Consider the following 23,448-nt stretch of genomic DNA (forward strand, 5'->3'; position numbering starts at 1 on the left):
AGATCAGTGAGTAAGCACAAGCACGCCCGTGCTTACCTCGCTCCCGGTGACTAAGCACAAGCCCGCCTGTGCTTACCTCGCTCCCGGGGACTAAGCACAAGCCCGCCCGTGCTTACCTAGCTCCCAGAGACCCGGTCCCTCTCGGGAGGGTAACAAGGGAAAGTGTTCAGCAGAGCATGGCAGGCTGCTAAACAACAACATAGCTACATGCAGGGTCCAAGCATGCCGTAATCTAGAGACCATTCCCAAAGCCGCTTCTTATATATGGGAAGCAGATTACATACCCAAAGAAGCTACTCAGCTGCTTGTGGTAGATCCTATCATGGAGTTGATTGCCAGTCTCATCATGGGGAATAACTACCACCAGCTGCCCAGCCATTCAACCAGGGCCAGCCAAGGTGACACACAAACATAACCACCACAATATCACATGCAAGTAAAATGTTGCTGAAGATAATTAAAAAATGGTTGTAACAGTCTATTGACAGAGAACTTCCAGAAATGCAAGCTAGATTCAGAAGAGGACATGGAATGAGGGATATCATTGCTGATATCAGATGGATATTGGCTGAAAGCAAAGAATACCAGAAAAATGTCTACTTGTGTTTTATTGACTGTATCATTTGACTGTATAGGTCATAACAAATTATGGATAAAATTGCAAAGAATGGTAACTCCAGAACATTTGATTGTGCTCTTGAGGAACATGTGCATATACTAAGAGGCTGTCATTCAAATAGAACAAGGAGATACTGCCTGGTTTAAAATCAGAATGGGTGTACATCAGGGTTGTATCCTTTCACCACATTCATTCAGTCTGTATGCTGACCAAATAACCTGAGAAAATGGACTGTATGAAGAAGAGTGCAGCATTCGGATTGAAGGAAGAATCATTAACAGCCTGCAGTATCGGTTGATACAACCTTGCTTGCTGAAAGTGAAGAGGACTTGAAGAACTTATTGGTGAAGATCAAAGACTACAGTCTTTAGTGTGGATTATACTCCACCATAAAGAAAATTAAAATCTTCACAACTGGATGAATAAACATCAAGATAAATGGAGAAAAGATTGAAGTTGTCAGGGATTTCATTTTACTTGGATCCACAGTCAACATCCATGGAAGTAGCACTCAGGAAATCAGACATCGTATTGCACTGGACAAATCTGCTGCAAAAGACTTCTTTAAAGTGTTAAGAAGCAAAGATGTCACTTTGAAGACTAAAGTCCACTGACCCAAGCCATGGTACTTTCAATAATCTCATATGCATGTGAAAGCTGGACAATGAATAAGGAAGACTGAAGAAGAGTTGATGCCTTTGAATTGCGATATTGGCAAAGAATACTGAAAATGTCATGGACTGCTAGAAGAACCAACAAATCTGTCCTGGAAGAAGTGCAGGTAGAATGCTCCTTAGAAGGGACAATGGCCAGAATTCATCTTACCTACTTTGGTCATGTTGTCAGAAGGGACCATTCCCTGGAGAAGATAAAGCAGAGGGTCCATAAAGAAGATTCCGGAAGACCCTCAATGAGATGGCTTGACACACTGGCTGCAATGATGGGCTCAAACATGACAAGGATTGTGAGGATAACACAGAATTGGGTAGTGTTTCATTCTGTTGTACACAGGGTCACCCTGAGTCAAAGCTGACTCAACAGCACTTAACAACAACAACATAGAATGAATGTGAGAAATAATATGCACCAATATTGTTTCTTGGGAGCAAATTGAGATCCTTTTGACTGAAAAGACCTGCTACTAAGATTTTAGATACATAATTTTAAAGTGTTGTAGAACAGCATCAGGAAGTCTGCTTAAGTAAAACCAAAAGAATTTTACTGAGAGATAGAGATAGTTTGGACTGGGAAGAAATACAAATTCACAGACTGAAGATGGACACTGCACTGGACAATGAGGAAGAAAACATTTCTATACAGTTGGAGTAGGAAGTAAAAGTTACAAAGTCATAATTGCCTGAAAGATAATCAGAGGACTCTAAAACAGGCTATCTAAAAGTGGGGATTTAGCAGGGATAGGTAGATAACATATATGTGGAATTACATGATTGGCTAAAGGTATATAATGGCAAGTGTGTGTGCTCTTCACTTTATTACAGGATGGTTCCAGGACAAAAAGACAGGACAGATTTTTCAGGTAACCTGCTATAATAATTGTTTTCTCAGTCATGTCTGTTACTGGGGATCAATTATATAAAGATTTGTTAATAAAGCTATACATCAAGACTCTTTGGGCATAAGCTATCACATCTTGCATCTGTTTAATCATAGTGGAAAGAACTACTGGTAATAAATTTTTATATCCTGTACCTGGCAGACCTCAGAGAAAAAGAATGTCTCCTTTAGGGTATATGGTCAACATCAAGGTTAGGTCAACATCAAGGTTAGAGGAACTTCTGTTAGAAAAGGCAGCTTTAAAATTCAACATGGATTCTAGACTCATGTCAAGACTTCAAAATGGAGTTAAGTCTTTCAGACTCCTCTGTGTATATACACAAAATGCCTTTTGTTTTAAGCTCTCATACAAAAGTTACATAACCAAATCAATGACTGATTAAATAACTTTATAATATGAAGAAAACACCACAGCTGAAGTAGCAGGAGTAAAATCTAAATGATGAGGGTTCTGTGTATAAAAGTGCCAGAGCAAAGATTAAAACTCAATGTTGTTTCAATGACAACATCTCAGGAGCTAGCCTGGAGTGCTCTTCCAGTCCTCAGTTGCACAGAGGAAAAGCCCTTGCTGACCCTGATGTCCTGTGACAGTATGTGAGAGAAGCCAGCAGCCAAAGGGCCAATCCTGCTGCAAATGGAAAGCTAGGATGACTGATCTCGATTGTATCTGGTCATTGAAATCATTGCATTTAATACAGAACCTCTTCCCTCACCAATGTTTGATGGCTACACAAAGGGAACTATTAGCTCATTTACAAGAGATGGTTTTAGATGGATGCTGTTTGCTTGCCTAGTTAATTGTATTGTTGTGTGAGGATAGGGGTTAGAAAGTATCATTGACAACTATAAATAAGCTAGTTCCACCTTTGTCACACTGCACTGACAGTCAAAAATATTAGTCTATGTCTTCTCTGATCTTGCTACAATATTAGGAAATTCACCTTTGGCCTAAACAGTGGGATGCTTTGATTTATAGAGCATTCAGGAGCCTCTGGTTTCATGGAAAGACTGTTTAAAATTTCAAATCTAGCAATAACTATCTAATGAAATAATTTAGTCCAAGAAGAGGTTTGGAATTTTTAACAGAAATACCAGGAGTTTGAGGCCTCTGCCTAGCATGTGAGGCCCAAGTTTCCCATAGCAGATTAGCAAAATTTATTACCTGTAATATACAGATTTCATACACTAAGGAGACCCCAAAAATATTTCCTTAAACCAATTTTTTAAATGATGTTAAAAATAAAAGCATAACAAAGTTTCCTCTGCAGCTCTCAAGGATTACATCCATCTCACTCTATCCAGTGACTTATGCAGGGCTGATATTTAGTGGATACACATCAGTAAAGCCATACCTGTCTTTAAAATACTGACATATTCCACATTAATGGTAAATGATGTGGCCTGCCCATCCCTTCAAGTGCCTCCCTAGGGCACAGGCTGCTCCAACATGGGACTTCCCTGGAGGTCACTGTTCACTGCCCTAGTGGGGGTGGATGCTGTATCCCAGTAGGGGAATGGTACCCTGTACCATATTCAGGAAATGCCTTTTCCCATCTTGGGTATAAATATTCTTTGCTCCTTGTTCTCCCCTAATTTGTCCTCACATGGCACTTTTAGAGGTGTCAGTGTACCTGTTATGGACAACTTACATGTATGGCATGTACATCTCCAGGAAGCCTAGAGAATCTCTGCACTGTGCTCTGAAATGGCCTGAATTCCTTATTTTAACATATGTATATCAAATTTTGTATAATTAAACCATTTATGCTCATTTGGCTTTATCAATTTTATTGTGTTCTCCCTTTTTACTATTCCTGTCCAAAAGCAAAGAGAACAGATACTTCTGATTTCTGCTTTGTTTTGTCTTTCTGTTTTTCAAGTTGTAAAATATCTTTAATGAGAAGTGATTCTTGGATTTGAAACTCCAATGCATATTACCCACCTCAGCTCCAAAGTGAGCAAACCTAGCATTAAACCTTGAGAAGTCCATCAGGGAGAGAAACAAAGAGGAGCTTCTAGTGTTGATGCAAAGCACAACACAGGATGGAACATAGGATATTTTTCCACCTGTTCATTCCAGACCCCGTCAGTCATTTGACAACTGACAACAAGGGTGGTTCTGGGGAAAATATTAAAGAAGAAAACTGTGTCAACTCCTCTCATATCCTAACTTTGGTCTCCTCATGTGGTCAGCCTAGTTTCTTATCTGTTACCTTTTTTTGTTTGTGTTTTTTTAATTTTATTGTGTTTGATTGCAAATTTACAAAGCAAATTTGTTTTACAATCAACAGTTCATGCACATTTGATTTCACACCTCGAATACAATCCCCAACCGTAACAAACTCTCCTCCCCTCCCGTCCCTGTGACCAACCCTTCCCTGTGCCCTGTGCCTCCCTGTGTCTGTCTGTCCAGCTTGCCCTCCATGTTAATGCTGTCCCACTGGTTACTCTAAGGGGTGCATCTCCCTAGAGCAGGTGGATGCATTGCCCTGGGGTAGGTGTTCTGCATGTAAGTCTTTCTACTGTTGGGGTGAGAGCCAATCCATGGGAGTGAGTCCATTTCTAGGCCTGAAGGGTAACCTGAGGTCATAGTCTCCGGGGTTCTACCAGTCTCTGTTCAACCAATAATTCTGGTCATTTTTGTGTTTTTGAATTTTGTTCCACATTTTTCTTCCCACTCTATCCAGGATGTCCACTTTTGATCCATTTCCTAGAGATTAGCATTGATAGCCAGGCACCATCTAGTCCTTCTGGTCTCGAGGTCACCTTGAATGCTCCAAAATAAGACTTTTGGGCTAGCTGACCTGTGGGATCCTGGTCAAGTCTCCTATCCAGGCCCACTCTGTTTCTCCATACCAACAGCTCCTAGTTAGAAGAAAAATACTGCTATATATCAATCTATAAGTTTCGGCAATCTTCCTGCACTCACCATATTCTTTCAACTGAACATCTTCCATGCCCTCCGCCTGATCAGATCAGACAGATCTGAGTCACCCATGGGAAAATCAGGAGGGGGGGGGGCAGAGAATGAGAATTTTTTTTAAGACAGAAAGATTCTTCTATAAACTTGCAAAGGAATTTTAAATTGTATTTTCTTGAAGGGACAAGTTAAATAAGACATTGAGAGAGAAGTAAAAGAGAGAAAGAGTAGCCACAAAAACTGGAAAAGAGGAAATCCATATCCATGGAAATCATCACCAACTCACCATAAAAACAAGAGCCCAGAGAACCATGAATGGTCTTAGCCCTCCTTTTTCCTACCCTTACAAACTCATACAAGTTATCTCGTATGTCCACATGCCATACTGGTAAGGAGAAGGAGGACCTCCAAGCATTTTCCCAAAAGATGTGTTGCTGTTGTTGTTAGGTTCCATCAAGTTGGTTCTGACTCATAATGACTTCATGCATAAGAGAACGAAACACTGCCTGGTCCTGTGCCATCCCCACAATCATTGCTATGCTTGAGTCCATAGTTATTGCCACTGTCAATCCATCTTGTTGAGGGTCTTCCCCTTTTTCAGTGACACTATATTTTACCATGTATAATATCCTTCTCCAGGAAATAGTCCCTTCTGACAACATGACCAAAGTAGGTGAGATGAAGTCTGGCTATTCTTGCTTCTAAGGAGCAATCTAACTGCACTTCTTCCAGGACAGATGAATTCATTTTTCTGGAAGCCCATGGTATTTTCAGTATTCTTCACCAATTCAAATTCATCATGTTTTCTTTGGTCTTCCTTATTCATTGTCCAGCTCCTGCACGTGTAAGAAGCTATTGAAAATACTATGGCCTGAGTCAGGTGGATCTTGGTCTTCAAAATGACTTACTTGTTTCTTAATACTTTAAAAAGAGTTCTTTTGCAGCAGATTTCCTCAATGCAATTCTTGACTGTTGCTTCTATAGATGTTGATTGTGGATCAAAAGAAATTGAAACTTTTGACAAATATAATCTTTTCTCCATTTATCATGATGTTACTTATTGGTACAGTTGTGACCACCACATCCTTCTTCCTAGTCTGTCTTAGTCTGGAGGTTCTGCTTTTATGTTGAGGTGTAATTCATACTGAAGGCTGTAGTCTTTGATCTTCATCAATAAGTGCTTCAAGTCTTCTTTACTTTCAGGAAGCAAGATTGTGTCACACGCATATTGCAGATTGTTAATCAATCTTCTTCACGTCCTGATGCCATGGTCTTCTTCATATAATCCGGCTCTCAGATTATTTGCTCAGCATACAGATTGAATAAGTGATGAAAAGATACAACCTGATACACATCTTTCCTGGTCTTAAACCACACAGTGTCTTCTTGTTCAATATGAACAATTGTCTCTTGGTACATGTACAGGTTCCTCAGGAACACAATTAAGTATTATGGAATTCCCATTCTTCACAATGTTATCTGTAATTTGCTAAAATCCACACAGTCAAATGTCTTTGCATAGTCAATAAAACACAGGTAAACTTCTTTTTAATATTCTTTGCTTACAGCCGAGGCCCATGTTCTGATTATTAATTTATGTTTTCAGTTGTTCCTTCTCATTTTGAGTCATGCCACATCATCAAATGAAGGTCCTGAAAGGTTTACTCCATCTATGTCATTACGGTTGACTCTACTTTAAGGAGGCTCTTCCTCACTCATATTTTGAGAGCTTTACAACCTAGGGGGCTCATCTTCCGAATATATCACACAATGATTCATTGTTATTCATAAGCTTTCCAACATTAAATCAGACAATGTTACATTACTATTAATAAGGTTTTCAGTGGCCAGTATTTTCAAAAGTGGACCACAACATCCTTCCCAATATGAGTGTTTGGAGGTTCTTCTGAAACCTATCTATCATGGGTGATCCTGCTGGTATTTAAGATACCAGTGGCACAGCTTCTAGCAGTACAGCAGCACACTAGCCACCACAGTTCAACAAACTGACAGATGAATTGTAGCCCAAAAGATACAGTTTAAACTAAACCAATTGTTTCAAACAAAAATAGAGGAAAAAGAAGTACCATATTTTTAAGAAATTAACACACCTGTTACAGATTTTTGCATACTATGTAACCTCCCTACATAGGTTATTTTTATAAGCGTGCTATACCAATTTATTTTTTACATGCTGATGCCTTCAATTTCTTTTTTTCTTTTTTTTTCTGTCCAACAGGTGTAATGTTAAATTTTTGTCTTGGTGTCTGTTGATGCAGAGGTTTGGTTCCCAGCAGCAGCCCTCACCAGTTTTTTGTGCCCTCATCATGTTTTCTGTTGTTGTTTTTGTTGTTTGTTTGTTTTTTAAATTTCACTGCACTTTGGGTACAAATTTATAGAGCAAAATTTGTTTTACATTCAACAGTTCATGTACATTTTGCTGACCCTCTGGTCCCCCATGGCCAGTTGCTCTAAAGGATGTATCTCCCTAAAGTAGGTGTGTGCATCACCCTGGGCAGATGTTCTCCATGTAGGTCTTTCTACTGTTGGGCTGAGAGCCAATCCATGGGAGTGAATCCAGTTCTAGGCCTGAAAGGTAACCTGAGGCCATAGTCTTGGGGGTTCCACCAGATTCTATCTGACCAGCAATTCTGGTCATTTTTGTGTTTTTGGATTTTGTTCCATATTTTTCCTCCCACTCTATCCAGGATCTCCAGTTTTGATCCCTTTCCAAGAGGTTAGCATTGGCAGCTGGTAACAATCTAGTTCTTCTGGTTTCAGGGTTCATCATATCCTTGGACTAATTGTTTCCTGATTTTTTTTTTTTTTTTATATTCTTCACTCTTCTTGGCTTCAGATAAGAGGAGACCAATACTTGCATCTTAGATGGCTGCTTGAAAGCTTTTTAAGACCACAGTCACTACTCACCAAAGTAGGCTGTGGAACAAGAATTATATGTACTATGTTGTGCCAATTAAGCTTGGTGTCCCCTGAGACTATGGTCCCAATTCAGCAGGCCCAGTGACTCTCTCTCTTAAGGTGTATGGTTGTCTCTCAGAGACATACAGAGTTGTCTCCAATTCTGCCTTCTGTTGCTTCTGTAATGTGTGTGGCTAATTTTGCACCACAAGTGCATATGTAAGATTATTTTCAGCTAAATGTATCTTTAGTCTAGAGTATATTTCTGTTCACCTTCTTCCATCTGATCTTCTCACCTGTCTATGCATTTATCTGTAGCCTGATGTTTGATGTTAGTGGTAATGCAGCATTGTGTGTGTATTAATAGTATTTGTCTCTGTTGTCTATATCTTATGTGCATGTTTCAGTGTCCTTCTTTTCTCCAATGTCATCATGCTGGTCATAGACTCTTTCAATACCATCCCTCCCCTCACCCAAATCAACATGGGACCCCCAACTAATCCAAAATTTTCCTTCCCCTTCCTTCCCATCCCTGGTAACCAACAAAGTGAGTATCTTTCCCTAAATAAAAGGTTTCCTTGACTTTTTAAAATAATGGGCTTATACAATATTTGTCCTTCTGTGACAGGCTTATTTCACTTAGCATAAGGTCCTCCAAATTCATCCACATTGTGAGATGATTCATGCAGTCTTCATTATTCTTTAATGAAGCTTAGTATTCCATTGTGTGAATGTACCATAGTTTGGTTATCCATTCATCTGTTGATGGGCATTTATGTTGTTTCCATCTCTTTGCTATAGTGAATTGTGCTGCAGTGAACATGGGTGTGCATCTGACTGTTTGTGTCCTGTCTCTCACTTACTTAGGATATATTCCTAGTAATGCAATTGCTGAATCAAATGATAATTCTATTTTCAGTTTTCTAAGGAAACACCATAACATTTTCCACAATGGTTATACCATTTTGCAGTCCAACCAGCAGTGTATGAGAGTTGCAAAATCTCTGCAACCTTGCCAGCATTTGTTATTTTCTGTCTTGTTGACCTTTGCTATTAATGCTGGGGTAAGATGATATCTCAGTGTTGTTTTGCTTTGCATCTCTAATGCAAATTATCGTGGTCATTTCCTCATGCGTTTGTTGGCTGCCAGTATATCTTCTTTAGTAAAGTGTATGTTTGTGTCCCTTGGCCATTTTTTAATTGAGTTCTTTGTCTTTTTGGTGTTGAAGTTTTCTATAAATTTTGGAGGTAAGTCCTTTGTCAGGTATGTCAGAGTCAAATATTTTTTCCCAATCTGTAGGTTCTATTTTTAGACTTTTGGAGAAGTCTTTCAATGCACATAAGAATTTAATTTTTAAAAGGTCTCAGTTATCTTGCTTCTCTTCCACTGCCTGTGAATTTTGCCTTATGCTCTGTTCAAAGGCAACTCTCAGAGTTTCTTCTGAAATCCATTTTGGTCTTTTCTTCCTTTCTTTTCTTTTTAATTACCTTTTGCTCCCTTCATACATGATGGTCTTGATATTGTCACACAATTCCTCTGGTTGTCAGTCATTGGTGTTCAATGTATCTAATCTATGCTTTAGATGGTCTCTAAATTCAGGAGGAATGTAATCAAGGTCACATTTTGGCTCTCATGAACTTGTTTTAATTGTCTTCAGCTTCAACTTGAACTTGCATATGAGCAGTTGATGGTCTGTTCTACAATCAGCTCCTGGCCCTTGTTCTGGCTGAAGATATTGAGCTTCTCCGTCAACTCTTGCCAGAGATATAGTAAATCTGATTCCTGTGTTCTCCGTCTGGTGAAGTCCACATGTAGAGCTGCCTTTTATGTCGTTGTAAAAAGGTATTTGCAATGAATAAGTCATTGGTCTTACAAAAGTCTATCATGCGATCTCCAGGGTTATGCTTGATAGCTCATTTATGCCATAGATTAGAGTCCCTGGATTTGACCTTATTTTATTTTTGATGAGCTTTATACTTTTATGTTTTACATTTAAGTCTTTGATCCAACTTGAATTTGTTTTTGTGTATGGGCTGAGATATGGGTTCTGTTTCATTTTTCTGCAGGTGGAGATCCAATTTTGCCCACACCATTTGTTAAAGAGGTTGTCTCTCCCACATTTAATGGGTTTTGGACCTTTGTCAAAGATCAGCTGTCCATAGACTTATGAGTCTATTTCTGGGTTTTCAATTCTGTTCCATTGGTCTATCTGTTTATCACTGTACCAATATCATGCTGTTTTAACTTCTGTAGCTGTATAGTAGGTTTTGAGATCCAGGAGTGTGGAACTTTCTACTTTGTTTTCTTCTTCAGAAGTGTGTTGCTTATCCAAGGTCTCTTTCCTTTCTGTATGAAATGAGTGATTGTTTTTTTCTATATCCTTAAAAAATGTTGATGGAATCTGGATTGGGATTGCATTGAATCTGTAGATTACTTTGGGTATTATTGACATTTTCACAATACTCAGTCTTCCTATCCATGAACAAGACAAGCTCCTCCATTTATGCAGATCCCTTGTGGTTTCTTATGGTAGTGTTTCATACTTTGTGTAGGTCTTTTGTGTCTCTAGTAATGTTTATTCCTAAATATTTTATCTTTTTGGTAGCTATTATAAATGGTATTATTTTCTCTATTTCCTTTTCAGAGGCCTCTTTGTTGATGTAGAGACATCCAACTGATTTTTGTACATTGACCTTGTATCCTGCCACTTTGCTGAATGTTTCTTAGTTCCAGTAATTTTTTGCTGAGTCTCTTGGGTTTTCTAAGTACAGGATCATGTCATCTGCAAATAGAGATAGATTTACTTCCTCTTTGCAGATTTGAATGCCTTTTATTTCTCTTTCTTGCCTTACTGCCCTGGCTAGGATTTGCAATACAATGTTAAATAGAAGTGGTGACAGAGGGGATTCTTGTCTTGTTCCTGTTCACAAGAGAAATGCTTTGAGTCTTTTTCCATTAACAATAATGTTGGCTGTTGGCTTTGCATATATGCCCTTTATTATGGTAAGAATTTTCCCGTCTATCCCTATTTTGCTGAGATTTCTGAACAGAAATAGATGTTGAATTTTATCAAATGCCTTTTCTGCATCAATAGATATGATCATATGGTTCTTTTCTTTTGTTTATTTGATGTGGTGGATTACATTGATTGGTTTTCTGATGTTGAACCATCCTTGCATACCTGGTGTGAATCACACTTAGTTGTGATATATTAATTTTTGATATGTTGTTGGATTCTGTTGGCTAGGATTTTGCTGAAGATTTTTGTGTCTATATTCATATGAGATATTGGTCTGCAGTTTTCCTTTTGAGTTGTGTCTTTCCCTGGTTTTGGTATCAGTGTTATGCTTGTTTCATAAAATGAATTTGGGAGTATTCTGTCTTTTTCTATGTTCTGGAATTGTTTGAGTAGTAGAGGTGTCAATTCTTCCCTAAATGTTCAGTAAAATTCTCCAGTGAAGCCATCTGGGCCAGGATTTTTTTTTTTTTTTTTTTTTTGCAGGAAGGTTTTTTATGATCTGTTCAATTTCTTCTTTTGTTATAGGACTGTTCAAATCATCTGTCTCCAACTGGGATAGTTTAGGTAGGTCTTGTGTTTCTAGAAATTTGTCCATCTCTTCTAGGTTCTCAAATCTGTAGGAATACAGCTCTTCATAATATTCTGTTATTATTTTTATTTCAGTTTGTTCTGTTGGGATGTCACCCTTTTCATTTATTATTGATGTTATTTGCATAATCTCTTTCTTTTCCTTTGTTAAGTTTGCCAGTGGTTTGTACATTTTGTTAATCTCTTTGAAGAACGAGTTTTTTGTTTTGTTGATTATCTCTATTGTTTTATTTGTTTGTTTGTTTTGTCAACTGTTTTGTTTATTTCTGCTCTAATCTTTATTATTTCCTTACTTCTGGATACTGTATGTTTCTTTTGTTGCTCTTTTTTTAGTTGTTGGAGTTGCTGAGTTAGAGTGTTGATTTTTTTTTCTCTCCTCTTTTTTCATGTGTGCATTAATTGCTGTAAATTGATCTCTGATTACTGCTTTTGCTGTGTCCCAAAGATTTTGGTAAGTTGAATCTTCATTCTCATTTGTTTCTAGGATTTTTCTTTTTTTAATTTCACATTTTATTTCTTCAGTTACTCAGTAGTTTTTTAGCAATGTATTATTCAATTTCCAGTTTGATATTTTTTCTTTGATCTTCCTATTGTTGATTTCTAACTTATAGCATTATGGTCCAAGAAGATGCTTTATAGTATTTCAATGTTTTTGAATTTATTGAGGCTTGTTTTATGTCCTAGCATATCGTCTATTCTGGAGAATGATCCATGTGCACTGGAGAAGAATATGTATTATGCTTTTGTTGGGTGGAGTGCTCTGTATAGTCTATGAAGTTGAGTTGGTTGATTTTGTTGTTGAGTTCTCCTGTATTATAGTTGAGGTTTTTTATTTTTCCTAGTTGTTATGTCCCTCCTTGAAAGTGGTGTGTTAAAGTCTTCCACTACTATTTTAGAGTTGTCTATTTTTCCTTTCAATTCAGTTAATATTTGCTTCATGTATTTTGGAGGATTTCATTGTGTGCATAGATATTTATTATGGTGATGTCTTCTTGGTCAATTGACTCTTTCAGTATGATATAGTTTCTTTCTTTGCCCCTTATGTTATTTTTCACCTTGAAGTCTTTTCTTATCAGAAATTAATTTTGCCACTCCTGCTCTTTTTTGATTACCATTAGCTTGGCATGTTTTTTCCACTCCTTAATTTTTAATTTGTGTTTATCTTTGTGTCTAAAGTGGATATCTTGTAGGACACATATCAGTGGGTCTTTTCTTTTCCAATCTGCCATTTTCTTTCTCTTAACTGGTACATTTAGTCCATTCACAGTGAGTGTAATTAGTGATAGTATGAATTAATTGCTGTCATTCTATTGTATTTTTTGTTGTGTTGTTGCTGATTTCCTTGCTCCATATATTTTTCTGTGCTGAGCTCATTTTGATTTCAGGTTTTTCTACTCTTTCCTTCATTTTTGTTGGTTTTGTGCTTACTCAGCCCATGTGCTTTTCTTCTTTTTGAGTTTGCTTAGGGGGACAATTAATTTTCTTTGTACTTACCCTGAAGTAAATTCTTGTCTTCCTAAGTTTGGAATAGTCTGTTCTATAAAGACATCGTCCTGTCTTTCTCTCCATTTGGAAGTTTTGTAATTAGAACTTTTATCCCCTTTGTTTTCTTTGTTGCTGGTGTCGTCTGCAGATTGAAACCCTTATTTCTCTGTGTTCGTTATTTTATGAGCTTATATTGAGCATCTATTTCTGGTTTGGTTTCTAGGTGGTGATGTCAAATGTCCTGATTTTAATTTGCTGTTGTGTGCTGTACGTTCTCTATTAGAAGGACTCGCTTTAGCATTTTTTGTAGGGTTGGTCTAGTTTTCACAAATTCCTTTAATTTCTGTTTGTCTGAAACTGTCTTGATTTCACCCTCATATTTGAGGGACAATTTGGCTACATATATGATGCTTGGTTAAAAGTTCTTTTCCTTCAGTGTTTTATATATGCCATCCCATTGCCTTCTGCATGCATAGTTTCTGCTGAGAAATCAGAACTTAGTCTTACTGGTTGTCCATTGTAGGTGACATTTCCTTTTTCCCAAGCTGCTTTCAAGATTCTTTCTTTGTTTTTGGTTTTGGAGAGTTTGATTATGATATGTCTCGGTGACTTTCTCTTGGGATCTATCCTGTATGGAGTTAGTTGAGCTTCTTGGGTGGATTTTTTTTTCTTCCTTCATGATATGAGGGAAATTTTCTGTTACCAAGTCTTCCACAATTTTATCAGTGTGCCTTTTCTTTTTTTTTCTCCTCTTGTTTTGGTATTCCAATGAGGTGTATGTTTTTCCTTTTCATGTCATCCCATATAACAACTAGGTTCTCTTCATTTCTTTTAAATCTTTGTTCTGATTCTTCTTCATACAGCCATGTGTTAAGAGATTTGTCTTCCAGCTGGGAAATGCTTTCTTCAGCCAGTTCTAGTCTACTCTTTTGTCCTTCCACTGTGTTTTCTATCTCTGTAATTTTAAATGTTCATCTTCTGGATTTCTGTTTGCTGTTTTTGTATGAATTCTACTTGTGTATTTATCTTGTTATTTTGCTTTTGGATTATTTTCTTGAATTCATCTTGTTGATCCTTTTTGTGTTTTTCTTGAGCTCTTTGAGAGTTCTAGCCTTCTCAGATAGTTGTATTGCTTGTTCTTCTTCCATGATTGATAATTCTTCAGCCTCAGCATTTATTTCTATTGTCTTGTTTTTTGTTTTGTTTGTTTGTTTGATTTAAGGTTGTCTGCTGTTTCCTAGACATTTTGAAGTTGTTGTCTTTAATTGTTAGTATGTATTGATTTGTTTCAACCTGATTTTATGTTTTACTATATCTGAAATTATGGAGCAGGTGTACTTTTTGGGTTATTAACCTGGCTGTACTGGGTTGCTCGCCAGCTCTCTCTATGTTGGTGGAATCACTGGTGGGGATGTGGGTGCAGTTCTCTCTATGTTGGTGGAATCACTGGTGGGGATGTGGGTGAAGAGGATTTGGAGTTGGGATGAGTAGGTGTTATCCATCATCTGTCATTGATTCTGTGGCACAGGAGTTATTGGTGTTACCTATTGGATGAGGTATTTAATGTAATAACTCCTGCTTCCTGGTGTCAGTGTAATGTATTCCTTCTATTGGATAATGCAGTGGGGAAGAGGAAAAAGTGGGAAAAAGAAAGGTGACAGTAATGAGTCCCCATTTTCTGTGTTTGGGCAAGACTTCAGTCAGCACTGCTGGCACAGGCTGTATAATTTGTCTCTTCTTGAGACATCTACTAATGATGACATCCAACTGTCAATAAAAGACCCTCTACCCAAAGGATACAGGGGCACCACTTTCCACTTGGATTGACAAGCCACAAAACCCTGTACCTCAGTCCACTCTGTTCTAAACAGGGGTTGTGGAAGAGCTGAACTCTAGTCCACTGCTATGAAATTGCTCCAGGGCTCAGCCTACTCAGAAGGAGTTTCTCCCTTTCCCCCACTCCTTCCTGGACTCCGTGGCAGCCCAAGCCAAGGGGGGGAGTGGTCCTTGATCTGTTTCCCAGTAAGATTGTCTCACTCAGCTCCCAAAGTCTCCACAAAAAAAACTCCTGGTGTGGGTATGCTGAGTCTCCAGTGCCTCTGTGGGTTCCGTGATTTTTTTCCCACTCTGCTGACCTCTATTATATTTCTAATGAGTTCTCTCTTTCTTCATCTCTCTGTCTCTGCCAGCTAGGTAGGTCCATTTATTTTCCCCAATTGTTTAATCTGCTCTTTTTCTCTGGCTTCACTAAGTCTGATATTTTATCTTCTCCTTAGTTGCTCATAACTCCAGTATCATTATTTCTACCTGCTTTACCTATTTAAGAGCACTCTGGTGGCATAGTGCCTAAAGCACCTGACTGCTAACCAGAAGGCTGGTGGTTCAAACCCACCTGCCACTCCTCAAAAGGAAGATTGGGCAATCTACTTCCACAGAAATACTGCCTCTGAAACCCAAGGAAGGGTCATTATGAGTCAAATTGATTCAATGGCAGTGAAATGAGTTTTTGTTTGTTTGTTTTGTTATTGTTTATCTAGTTATTTAGGGATTAAGTTGGTGAAGGCAACAAATGTGCAGGTTATAGTACAAAGCCATCTTTCCACCTACCCTTGTGTTTTTAAAGCAGCCCCTCTCCTGGCAGGGTTCCCTCACTGTTTTGCAAATAGCTTCCTCCAATGCAGGAAGAAATCAATTTTTGACCCTAGAAACAGCCCTGGTCAGGGCAGCCAGCCCCAGCCCAGAAGGTGTGAAAATCTGGGTGCCTTGTGCTGGAGAGGCCACTCAGGTGAATGAGGCTGGTGCACTGCAGTTGCACACATTCTATCCTGTCACCCAGCTGGCAGGCTGTTGCACTTGAGATATTTGGCTCTCCCACCAAAGTGGATGCCACAGGATGGGCATGAAAGCTGTGGGTGTGGGGGGAGGGGGGTTATGCATCCCTCAATCAGAAGAAACAGGTCTGATTGGCTGCCCCAGGGCTCTGTGGGGTCAGGGAAGTGTGTGCCCACATTCACACTGCCCTGCCATGGGGGGGCTGGCACTATGGGATCCAGATGTTCACAGGCAATGGCCCCTGCTTGCCACAGACCAAACCCTATTCAAGCTGTTGCAGACCCACACATAGCCCTATGCTTGACCTGCTGCCCTTCTCTGGCACTACATACCTGGGCACAGACAAACTACAAGGAACTCCACCATTTTCATTATGATTACTAGGGTACTACCAAATCTGATCCATGACTCCTTGCCCATGGCTTATAACTTTACTACACAAATATGGTCAAAAGTAACATTTTCAGACTATTGAATAAGGATGAATGAAGACAAAATTCACTCTCAAAATGTCAAAAGATATGTACAGTGTATGTATGGGCATGCTATACCAGAAATATTTTTCATAATTTTGTCATTTCTGCTCATAATACATGTGGGTACATTATGAACATGGGTGTGTTATTTGATAAAAAATATAGTAATAGGCCATTTTAATTAGGCAATCTTATCTACACCTTCCCTCACAGAATAATGAATTCATACAAAATGTTATGTTACCTGCCCCAATCCCCCCCCTGAGTTTTCAGATGTTGAAGAATGATTTCTCAAATATAGAATTTAAATTTTAAAATTATTTCCTTACTCAGACTACAGGGTTTCCTATGGTGGAAATTCAGGCACCCAAAGACACTGTTAAGGAAATACTGTTAAGTCTGTAGCCCCAGATGTACTACTCAGAAGCCTGGGAGTGAGCCCAGACATTCTCCATCATAGAAGGGAACCTCATACGTTTGTTCATTCTAAGGCATTACAGGTTATCTGGGCCACCTTAAGGAGCTCTGGTGGCATAGTGCCTAAGGCACTTTACTGCTAACCAGAAGGCTGGAGGTTCAAACCTATCAGCCACTCTTTGTAAAAAAGATTAGGCAATCTACTTCTGTAATGATACCCCCGCAGAAACCCAAGGAGGGGTCGCTATGAGTCAGATCCAACTTGACAGCAGTGAGTTTGGTTTTTTGTTTTGTTGAGTTGGAACCTTCTAAATTCTGACTTCTCAAAGTATGTTTCATGGATCAGTCTCATCAGCAACAGCTAGGAACTTGTTAGAAATGTAGACATTCAGGCCCTACCCAAGTCTTTCTGAATTAGAATTTACTTTCTAAAACAATTCCCAGGTAACTTATACGCACATTAATGTTTGGAAAGCAATGTGCTAGAGGTGGGGAAACCCCACTCACCATACCAAGTCTGAGTACTGACTCTAATAATTAAAGTTGCCAGTCATGGTAGATCATTTCATATAAAATCCATTTTCTGGTATGTACATGTAATAAAACTAAAAAGCAAATCACTCAAAAAGTGCCATTTTCATGTCTATTACTGGAAAATTTCTTAAACATTTGTTAAGAAAAATATGAGCAGATGCTTACTGTTCCATCACACTGGCTATCCTTAATCCTCAGATACATCCGTGCATTCTTCACACTTTCAAACATGCAAATCCCAGAGCTGATTTTATGTACTTTCCAGTAGGATTTTTCAGACTGACTCCCCACTCCTGTGCAGCTCCCATCAGGCTGGAGACACAAGGCCTGACTGAGGCTCGTAGTAAGCAGAACCATAGCACTGTCAAGGAACACACCCTTCAGAGCAACAAAGAGAAAAAGATGACAAATAACAAGCTTATGTTTGTTTGTTTCATTAGAGGAAAATGACTAGACTTCATTCTCTTATACAGGTTCCAGTCATCAGGATCTTACTGGAGGCCAGGGGCTGAAACTAAGCAAAAGAAGGATATAAATCATTTAATTCTATGGAAAGGTAACTAAAATTGATACATTATAACTTACACTAATCATTATTTATTGAGACTTATTAACATATAAAGGTCAGATCAAGTGTTACAGGATTAAAAACAAAGATACACAAAATAAAAACACTTCTCTTAAATAATTTACAATCCCTTTTGATAAATAGGAGTCCGTGGGTGGCACAAACCATTAAGCAGTTAAACACTTGACTACTAATGAAGAGGTGAGTCAAGATTAGCCACCAAAAGTTCACTGCCTTGAAAACCCTATGGAGTATAGTTCTACCCTATAACATATGGGGTCAACATGAGTTGGAATAAACTCTATTTCAACTGATTTGGTTTGGTTGGTATAGAAAAATAATTTTGGTGTTCTGGAAGATGGTGTCGGACAGATAACCTGCTGGTCTATTCCCTCTTCCAACTAAGACTCTGAGTAACTAGCTAAAGCTGATATAAATAATGATACTGGAGTTATGAACAACTAAGAAGTTAGAGTATTAGATTCAATGAAGGAAAAGAAAAAGAGCTGATTAAACAACTGAGAAAAATAAATGAACTGTGCCGCCAGCAGAGACAGAGCCGGAGAAGAGTCATTATAAATACAAAAGAGGTTGAGGAGGAGGGAAGGAAAAAAAAAAAAAAAAAATCTTGGAGCCCACTAGCTTTGGGGACTCAGAATACCCACACTGGGAGTCTTTTGAGGTTAGCTGGGGTTCTGAGTAAGTTTGATGATCTTACTGGGAAACAGATCAAGACCACCCTTGGTTTGGACTGCCACAGAGTCTGGAAAGGAATGGGGAAAAGGAAGCAACTCGTTCCGGTAGGCAGAGCCTCAGAGCAGTTGCACAGAAGTGGGCTCAAGCTCAACTCTTGATGACCCTTTTTGGCATAGAGTGGACTCAGATATGGGGATTTTGTGGCTTCCCAATCCAAGCAGAAAGTAGCAGTCCTTTATCCTTTGGGTCAGTTTTGAACTATGGGTCTTTGATTGACAGTATGGCATCATCATCAGTAAATGATTCAGAAGGACTTAGGCTACCCTTCCTGTGCCTAATCACTAACTGAATTATCTCACCCCAAATGCAGAAAACTGCTTCTGCCTTTCTATCCTGGGATTTTCTTTAAGTGCTTTATTTTTATTTTTTATTTTCTCCCTTGTCTTGTCCAATGGGAGGAACACATTAAACCTCCACTAGGCAACTGGAGCTATTACATTGAACAAAAAAAAAAAAAAACAGGTAGCACCAATAATTCCTGTGCCACAGAATCAGCAACAGATGGTGGACAACACCTGTTCAAACTCATCGCCATCCAGTTGATTCTGACTCATAGTGACCCACATTGGGTTTCTGAGGTGGCAAATCTTTACAGAAGTAGATTGCCCAGTCTTCTTTCTTCCTTCCATGAAGTGGTTAGTGGGTTTGAACCACCAACCTTCTGGTTAGAGGTCAAATCCCTTAGGCACTACACTATCAGAGCTCCTTATTATACTGAACACCTCACCTAGTAGACAGGTAACAACAACAACTCCTGTGCCACAGGATCAACAAAAGATGGTAGAAAGCACCTGCTCATCTCAACTCCAAATCCTCTTCACAGTGAACCCAGCCTTGCACTCACACCCCCACCAATGATTCCACCAATACAGAAAGAGCTGGAGAGTGACCCAGTACAACCAAGTTAATAGCCAAAGGAGTATACCTGCTCCACAAGTTCAGATATAGTAAAACATAAAATCAGGGTGAAACAAATCAACACATAACAAACAATTAAAGACAGCAACTTCACAATGTCTAGGAAACAACAAACAACCTCAAATCAAACAAACAAACAAAAAAGGACAAGACAATAGAAATACAGGCTCAGGCTAAAGAATTATCTATCTATCATGGTAGAAGAACAAGCAATAGAATTAACTGAGAAGGAATTAAGAAGGTATATATATATATAGGACTCTCCAAGAGTTCAAGGAAATCATAAATAGAAAAAAATGAGAAGAGAGTACTCTGGAAAAATTCAGGTAAATCATTCAAAAAAAAAAAGATAAATACACAGTTAGAACTCATACAAAAACAGCAATTAGAAATCAAGAAGATGAACACTAAAATTACAGAGATAGACAACATTGTGGAATGACAAAAGAATAGACTAGAGCTGGCTGAAGAATACATTTCCCAACTGGAAGACAAATTCCTTGCCACCAGGCTGTTTTCCAACTCATAGTGACCCCTCCTTGGGTTTCTGAGGCATTATCTCTACAGAAGTAGATTGCCCAACCTTTCCTCTGAGGAGTGGCTGGTGGTTTGAACCACCAGCCTTCTAGTTAGCAGTCAAATGCCTTAGGCACTATGCCACCAGAACTCCCAGGCTGTATGAAGAAAAATCAGAACAAAAATTTAAGAGAAATGAAGAGAACCTCAGAGTTTATATTGGATGACATGAAAATAAACAGCACAAGCCTGGATGGAATAACAGAACAAAAGGAGGCAATAAATAAATAAATAAAAACCACTGAGAAAATTGTAGAAGACTTGCTAACAGAATTTATTCCCCATATCATGAAAGAAGTAAAGATATTCATCCAAGAATATCCTGCAAACCCCATATGCAGGATAAATACCCACAGAAAGTCATCAAGACATATCATAATCAAACTCTCCAAAACCAAAGACAAAGGAAGAATCTTGGAAGCAGGTCAGAAAAAAAGAAAATGTCACCTACAATGGATAACCAATAAGTCTAAATTCTGATTTCTCAGCAGAAACTATGCATGCAGAAGGAAGTGAGATGGCATATATAAAATACTGAAGGAAAAGAACTTCCAACCAAGAATCATATATCCAGCCAAATTGTCTCTGAAATATGAGGGTGAAATCAAGACATTTTCAGACAAACAGAAATTAAGGGAATTTATGAAAACCAGACCAACCCTACAAGAAATGCTGAAGGGAGTCTTTCCAATAGAAAACCCACAACACAGAACAATACATTAAAATCAAAACAGTTGACACCACTACTTAGAAACCAAACCAGAAATAGATGCTCAAAATAAGATCATAAAAAATGTACAAAGAGAAATAAGAGAGTCAATCTGCAAACAACACCAGCAACAAAGCAAACAGAGGGAATAAAAGTTCTAATTATAAAACTTCCAAATGGAGAGAAAAACAGGACAATGACTTTATAGAATAGACTGTTCCATACTTAGGGAGATAAGAATTTACTTCAGGGTAACCATAAAGAAAATTAACAATCCTCCTAAGCAAACTCAGAAAGAAGAAAAACACAGGGGCTGAGTGAACACAAAAGCAACAATAACGAAGAAAAAAGAAAAACTACTTGATAACAAAATGAACTCGTCACTGAAAAATATTTGGAACAAGGAAATCAGCAACAACACAGCAAAAAGCACCACAGAATAACAGCAATTAATTCATACTTATCACTAATTACACTCAATGTGAATGGACTAAATGCACCAGCCAAGAGAAAGAGAATGGCAGTTTGGATAAGAAAAGAAGACCCATTGATATGTGGCCTACAAGAGACCCACTTTAGGCATAAAGATAAACACATATTAAAAATTAAGGAGTGGAAAAAAATATACCAAGCTAATGGTAACCAAAAAAGAGCAGGAGTGGCAATATTAATTTCTGACAAAATAGACTTCAAGGTGAAAAACAGCATAAAAGACAAAGAAGGACACTATGTGATGCTAAAGGGGTCAATTGACCAGGAAGATATTACCATAATAAATATCTATGCACCCAATGAAAGTGCCCAAAATACAAATATTAACTGAATTGAAAGGAAAAATAGACAATTCTAAAATAGTAGAAGGAGACTTTAATACACCACTTTCAAGAAACCCTCCAAAACCCACTGCTGTTGAGTCGTATTTAACTCATGGCGACCTTCCCTTGGGTTTCTGAGATGGAATCTCTACAGAAGTAGATTGCCCAACCTTTCTTCTGAGGAGTAGCTAGTGGATTTTAACCACCAACCTTCTGGTTAGCAGTCAAATGCCTTAGGCACTAGGCTACCAGAACTCCCACTTCCAAGGAGGGACAGAACAACTAGGAGAAACTCAACAAAGATACAGAATGCAACAACACAATCAACCAACTTGATCTCATAGATATATACAGAGCATTTCACCCACAAAAGCACAATACATATTCTTCTCCACTGCACATGGATCATTCTCCAGAATAGACCATAATTAGGACACAAAATAAGCCTCAATAATTTTTAAAAAAACATTGAAATATTACAGAGCATCTTTTCAGATCACAATGCTATAAAATTAAAAATCAGTAATAGGAAGATAAAGGGGAAAAAACAAAAATTTGAAACTGAATAATGAAGGAAGGTTGGGCAATCTACCTCCATAGTCATACCACCTTGGAAACCCAAGGAAGGGTCGCTATGAGTCGGGTCTGACTCAACAGCATATAACAACAACAAAAACTACTAGGTAACAGAAGAAATAAAGTGTGAGATTAAAAAAAAAACAAAACCTTATAGAAACAAACAAGAATGAAAACACAACTTACCAAAACCTTTGGGACACAGTGAAAGCTGTCCTCAGAGGTCAATTTATAGCAATAAATGCACACATTAAAAAAAAAAAAAATGGAAAGAAACAAAATCATCACTTTACTCAACAACTCCAACAATTAGAAAAACAACAACAAAAGAATTCTACAGTATCCAGAAGTAAGGAGATAATAAAAATTAAACAAAAACAAACAAACACACTGCCATAGAGTCAGATCTGACTCATAGCAACCCCTCCTTGAGTTTCTGAGGCTGTATCACTATGGAAGTAGATTGCCCAACCTTTCTTCCGAGGAGTGACTAGTGGTTTGAACCCCCAGTCTTCTGGTTAGCAGTCAAATGTCTTAAGCACTACACCACCAGAGAGCAGAAATAAATGAAACAGAAAAAAAAATAATGATGCAGAACATCAAAGAAGCTGGTTCTTTGAAAAGGTTAACACAATTGACAAACCACTGGCAAATTTAATGAAAGAAAAGAAAGAGATGATGCAAATAACATAAATAATAAATGAAAAAGGTGACATCACAACAGAACAAACTGAAATTAAAAAGATAATAACAGAATATTATGAAGAACTGTACTCCAACAGATCCAAGAACCTAGAAGAGATGGACAAATTTCTAGAAACAAAAAACCTACCTGAACTATCCCAGTCAGAGAGAGAATAATTTAACAGACCCACTACAAAAGAAGAAATTTAGGAAATAATTTAAAAAAATAAAATAAAAAATCCACACACAAAAACAATTCTGGCCTAGACAGCTTGACTGGAGAATTCTACAAAATGTTCAGGGAAGAGCTGATACCTATGCTACTCAAACTATTCCAGAACATAGAAAAAGATGGAATACCCCTGAACTAATTCTACAAAGCAAGCATAACACTGATACCAAAATCAGGGAAAAACACCACTTAAAAGGAAAACTACAGACCAATATCCCTCATGAATATA

General features: G+C 38.1%; 1 protein-coding gene across 1 annotated transcript in view; it reads right to left on the reverse strand.

Moving 5' to 3' along the window:
• RP1 (RP1 axonemal microtubule associated) overlaps positions 1 to 23,448 on the reverse strand; it is an 874,252-nt gene that overhangs the window by 538,023 nt on the left and 312,781 nt on the right. The window contains 1 exon segment of the mRNA XM_042782735.1: positions 17,551 to 17,763. Coding sequence (XP_042638669.1) covers positions 17,551 to 17,763 — 213 coding nt within the window.

The sequence above is a fragment of the Orycteropus afer genome, unplaced genomic scaffold (genome assembly GCF_000298275.1).
Source record: "Orycteropus afer afer isolate SDZICR_OR568_19922 unplaced genomic scaffold, OryAfe1.0 scaffold00436, whole genome shotgun sequence".
Classification (NCBI taxonomy): domain Eukaryota; kingdom Metazoa; phylum Chordata; class Mammalia; order Tubulidentata; family Orycteropodidae; genus Orycteropus; species Orycteropus afer.